The sequence below is a fragment of the Oryzias melastigma genome, linkage group LG22 (assembly GCF_002922805.2).
Source record: "Oryzias melastigma strain HK-1 linkage group LG22, ASM292280v2, whole genome shotgun sequence".
In the NCBI taxonomy this organism is placed as follows: domain Eukaryota; kingdom Metazoa; phylum Chordata; class Actinopteri; order Beloniformes; family Adrianichthyidae; genus Oryzias; species Oryzias melastigma.
Window position 1 is genome coordinate 130,111 of NC_050533.1, and position 5,706 is coordinate 135,816.

Here is a 5,706-nt window from a genome sequence, read left to right on the forward strand (position 1 = left end):
CCGCCTCACGCCGCCCACCCCACCGCAGCGTTTTCGTCTGCCGGATGAGGGGTCTTTTTTACTGCCCCCTACTGGTGCAGGTGCCATGCTGACACATAAACGTCTCCGTGGTCTCTAACGTAGTTCTCTCCGTCCTCCAGTAATCTCCCCAGGAGCCCCCTCATCAGGATCCACCAGCTGTGGGACCCAGAAAGAGAAAAATCAGGCGAAGAAGACGAGAAGCTCCGCCCACAAACTCCAAGACGATGACCAGAAGTTCACTTTTGTTTTTCGTCTGCTCAGGATTTTAGAAATCATGACACGTTTGAAGTTTGTCTGTTGTTGAAACGACAAAAATTGTTTGTGTTGTTTTTTTAAAAAATCATTAAAAAGAAGATTGAAACAGAGATTTATGAAATTAATCTGCTGGATTCTTATGTCATTAGAGGAAAGAACAAACACAACTTGATGTTTCCAGGATTCTACTGGATGACTCACAAAAACACACGTTTGTGTCTCAGTTTCTGTGAAGTTACAGACACACCGGACATGTGGGTTCAACAACACACGAAACAGGTCCTTGAAAGGATTTTCAGTCTATGGTGTTCACACTGGACCAGCAGGGAGGGGCTTCCTCTTCTTCTACTGTCTGAACCTTTAGCGAGGAGTCTCGATGTGGAATGTCAAAGTGGTTCAAACCTCAAGAATCTTTCCCCTTCATCACATAAAACACACGGTCAATAACTATGACCTGAACCTCATCAGAAACCGTGTTTTCTGGATCCAGGTCTTGGTGCTGGTTTGGGTTTTGTTCTGTTATCCCTCTTTAAAGCAGCTCAGATGTTCCAGAACTCCCTGTGTTTACAACAAGTGTCTTCAGTTTGGACCAGTTGTGTGATGGTGGTCGTTGTTTGTGTGTTGTGAACCCCAACTGTGTTGTCACGTGTTCTGCAGACCAGAGTTTTGCTGCTTGTGTTTCAGAGAAATAGTCAAAGCTGTTGATCAGCTGGTTCAGTGAACAGCACTCAGTGGGTTCTGTACAGGAACGAGAGCGACGACCAGACATCAACCTGACATCCATCCATCGTCAGGACCCACTGAGTCCCTGTTGGCATCAGGGGTTGCTGGAGCCTATCCCCGCTTCTGTTGAGTTCAGGTTTACCCTGACCAAGGCCCCACCCTCACACTCACCAGGGAACCTCTGAATCCTGTTTCTGGACGGTGGGGAAACCTTCACATGAACATCTCCAGAGATGGACCCACAGGTGAAGACGTCTCCTCCCTGTTGATCGACTCAAGGTCATTGTTGTGGAGATGGGGGAGGGGATACCGCTTTCAAGGCGGAGCTCCAAGATGGAACATGTAGATAAATGCTCAGACATTTGCTGGTTTCAGTCTGAAACCTCTTCATCCGTGGGATTGACCTGGTCTCCGTACGGAGGAGCGTTCTGATGTGTTCCTGTCTGCAGCCGGCCTGATCAGAACTCAAGCTCAGGTTGAGAAGCTGCTGAGCAGCACCGACCCACTGTACTGAACTGTGACATTCGTGATAGTCAAACCGGTTTGTTTGTTTCTCCAACCACCACTTTGGGACCCCCCCCCCCCCCCCNNNATGTCATAAAAGTGAAACGGCTGACAGAGAACTTCAGAGCAGAGAGGAAAGTTATGAAGTTTCTCTGTCCGTCTCCCCTCACAAGTGTTCTGAACTGATCCGTCTCTTCTCTTCCTTTCAGAGAAATGTTTACAGTTGTTTAAATCTAACATTTCATTGGTCCTTCGAGCCTGAACCCAAGACCCCCACGAGCGTGGGAGGAACCAGGGTGAGACTGGGCAGGCTCCCTAGGAACCTAATCCCACCTTCAGGATCCAGGTTTCATTCCGGCCGCCGGGATCCGAGGAGCCGAAGAAGAAAGACAACAGACGGAGTGTGTCTCAGTCTGAGGGTCACAGAACGCCTGCAGGCTTCCTCTCTGATGGCTCCAGAACAGGATAGCTGGACATGCTACTCGCCGAGAAAGGAGGAGTCTGCTCTATGTTCAGGGAGCAATGCTGCACCTTCATCCCCAACGACTCCGCTGCAGACGTCAGGCTGACCACCAGAGCCATAGCAGGGCCCCGCCCCCTCAATGGTAAAATGAAGGAGCACTCCGGGGTGGACGCCACCATGTGGGATACGTGGATGAACGCCTTCCTGTCCTCTATTCTAGTCTGCATTGCAGTTCTTGCAGCTATTCTGACCTCATGTGGATGTTGTTGTATTTATAGTGATAAGAACTGCATCTCACCACCAGCGCCGCCCCCAGAACAGCTGTAGCCTCTCTTAGGTGGTGGTCCAGAACCTGAACCAGTTTCTGATGAAGGAGAAGCCCTCTACCTGCTCGACCTGTTCCCAGATCAGAGAGGGCGTGACCTCTGAGTGTAAATGTGTTGGTGCTCATGAACGTGATCCTCCTGCTGATACCTCTCCAGGGAGCGGCTGACAGGTGATGTAGGAAGTTAAGGAGTATTTGATCATCAGCAGGGAAATGATGGAACGCCCGCCCTCCCAAACATCTCAAGGACTCTGTTAGCCTGCTGGTGTTTCCAAAACCGCGTTGATGGTTTATTTTTTGAATCACTACAGAATCATCGTTGGGTTGCAAGACATGCCACATGTATAAAATGATACAGTCACTTGGGTGATGGGTTCATGTTGATATAAACATCTGACCAAAAGAGGAGAAGCACGTGACCAGACGGACATTTCAGACGATGCAGACCAGCTTCAGCTGTTTCAGAAAGAACAAAAAGCCTCTTCCACTAGCAGACTCTCCGTCCACACTTGCATAGCCAAACCGCCGTGGCGTCCGGACCGCTGCGTCACCGATCATCTCCTGCAAACACGACGGCCTGAACCGCGGAGCCTTTCATAGAAACGTACAAAAGGGTTTGACACAAAGGAATGCAGAGGTTTCCGGTAAACATACGGAGGCTTTGTGTTCCCTCGGTCGCCGCTCTGGCAGAGGAGCAGCTCCCGGCGCGAGGGTTCGAATCCCGGACTGGCCTGGGCGCGTCACGCTGTCCGGTTCTGTAAACACTTTGATATGTTTGGAGTAGAGTTGCTTGAGCCGAGGCTAATCGAGGTTCGGTAAACCAGAGACGCTGTTCTAGCTGGAAGCCAATTGCGGGGCGCGGCGCCCAGGCCAAAAGGGCGGGAAGCCCCGCCCCTGCTTTCCTGCTCATCCCAGACGTCACCAAACAAAAGCATCGTGAAGCCGCACCTTCAGACGCTGGAGCGCGGCACAGAAACGTGGACGGGGGAAGCATGCTTCCACGGGACGGGGCGCACGAATGAGGTCACGATCTGTACAGCCCATGCAACAGTAAGAAATGAACTCTGCTGGGGGGGGAGGGCGCTCTTTTAGCCGCCTAAAGATGCAAAAGATTATATTTTCTGACACGTAATATATGCATGCAAAGAACCTACTCGTCTGGGTTCCGACGTGGACCGGTCTGGAGGTTCTGCCAGAGCTCCAGCGGTCCGATAGAGACGTTACAGTTATCATAGGAGGTTTACTATCAAGCATACAGCAGCTGTGAACACCGGGGGCGGGGCCTAAATACCGCAGCAACGGAACGCAGTGCTCCACCATTTACAAGCTAGGGTGGGATGAACATGTGGGGGGGTCACTGTGCACAAATCACGCTGGCGTGTTCCCAGATAGAAATCTATGGTTTCTATTTTCAGAGTAAATCTGCGTTGACATCCTCATGCATACGACCACGAGAAGCGAGTCCATTGAAAAAGAGTCCAAGCATTGTTTGGTTGTTCCTGTGGAAATGGCAGAGAACCTAATGAGACATAGAACGAGTGCTGCTGTCCGGGGGCGGGGCCGGGCGCCGCCTCACTTCTGCATGTCACACTGCAACAGCAGCACGATGGACGGGTCGCTCTTCGCCGCCTCTTTGAACTCCTCCAACGAGATCTGGTCGTCGTTGTTTTTATCCATTTTGCTGAAGATCTTGTCCACCCGCTGCTCTGGTGTCAGGCCGTCCTCGTTCATCTTCATCATGATCACCGTGCCCACCATCTTGTAGATGGCCTGCAGGCGAGGAGCAGGGACACACAGACACATTAAAGGGTGACCAAACCCTAAAGCAGGGGTGTCACCCTAAACCGCACTGGGGGCCAAAATCCAAAAAGCACCTTAGAGTTGAACGCTCTGAAACTACATTTCTAAAACTTTAACAGTAACTTTTTAACATAAGAAACAACTATAAACTAGATATATATCATTATCTGTGATTATGCTAGTGTGAAAGCTGCAAGATGAATTTGGCCGCTGAAAACGCTGAAGCTGATAGCCAGCTAAAATGTTAGCTAAATGCCAAATTAGACTAAAAAAACTTTTTAAAAAAGTACTTAGGTTATCCAAAACAGCTAGTATGTAGCTGAAAAAATAGCTAAACTCTAAAAAAGCCTAAAAAATGTAACTAAATGTCAAAATAGTTCAAAAAGCTAGCAGAATGCCAATGTTTCAAACTGTAACTTTTTAACATAATCCTGAATAATAAAAAGTCAGGAATATTATTCTAGAATAAATCAACTTAAACCTTAAATAACTTTAATATTTTACGCTCCATAAAAATATATTTTGTCAAAATTATACAAGTTAGAAACAAGATAACATCGGGTCATTAATAACAATAAAATGATCTGGAGGGCCGGATCCGGCCCCCGGGCCGTGACTTTGACACACGTGCCCTAGATCAAGGCCCAATCCGAAGTCTTCCCTTCTCCCTTCCCCTCCATTTGAAGGGACAGTTTAAGAGCAAGTCGTGTCCAGGATTATTATTTTTTAAGGGGTCCAAATTCCACCGTGGCGAGGCTAAACCGGGTCGCACAGAGAAGCGTTTTTCTTCACGTGGGTGTTCTCTGAACCACAAAAGTTACGTTTAAATGTAAGTAGTGACTTTCTGTCGTAACATGACCTATTTAAAGTTATAAAACCGCTGTTGTTATGTATATTCAAGCGCTGGAAGCTCCACGCTAATACTAGCGAACCAGCGATTATTGATGATGTCATCGAATGAAAGTCACGTCCAAAATATTAGACAGTATTTTATATAACCCTCCGTTTGGAGGGATAAATGAAGGGGAAGGGAGAAGGGAAGAATTCGGATACAGCCCAACTTTTTTTGTCTATTTTCCTCTATAAATGAGGCTTTAGAAGTGCTGTCTGCCACATTTTTGACAAAAGAAAATAAAGATTTTTTTAATTCCTGAAGCTATATTCTGAAACCGTATGTGTGCTGCCCCCTACAGGTTAAAACGAGGTATTGCAGTCGAATTTTGTGATTGGTCAACTGGTGTAAGTCCCAGAAGTTTCATGTCATCATGATCTGCAGCTCCAGGATAAAAGCTCCGCCCATCTTTGATTCTGTAACAGTCGGTTGTTAGCCTTAGCATTAGCATGGCTCGTTGGTGTTTTGCCTTCAGCTGTCATTAATCTACTGCCATGAAAAACTTTCCAGTGGAGTAGGAAGTCAGAGAACAGAGGTTGAGTGCAGTTAGCATAGAATCCAGCAAACTCTGGTGATGGATTTAATGAATATTTCACTTGGCATAGTTTGTTTAATACGTTAGCCTTTATTAGCTATGATCTTCTTCTTTTCCTTTGGGCTTTTCCCTTCAGGGGTCGCCACAGCGAATCAGTTTCCTCCATCTAAGCCTGTCTTCAGCATCCT

The 5,706-nt window shown here is 47.7% G+C and overlaps 2 protein-coding genes across 2 annotated transcripts in view; one reads left to right on the plus strand and one right to left on the minus strand.

The window, feature by feature from the left end:
• smc6 (structural maintenance of chromosomes 6) overlaps window positions 1-390 on the plus strand; it is a gene marked incomplete in the record, with an annotated part of 14,062 nt that extends 13,672 nt beyond the window's left edge. The window contains 1 exon segment of the mRNA XM_036209864.1: window positions 141-390. Coding sequence (XP_036065757.1) covers window positions 141-249 — 109 coding nt within the window.
• A 2,164-nt stretch (window positions 391-2,554) lies between these two features.
• Window positions 2,555-5,706, minus strand: part of LOC112156286 (visinin-like protein 1) — a gene marked incomplete at its 5' end in the record, with an annotated part of 7,975 nt that continues 4,823 nt past the window's right edge. The window contains 1 exon segment of the mRNA XM_024288549.1: window positions 2,555-4,061. Coding sequence (XP_024144317.1) covers window positions 3,864-4,061 — 198 coding nt within the window. The 3' untranslated portion in view covers window positions 2,555-3,863.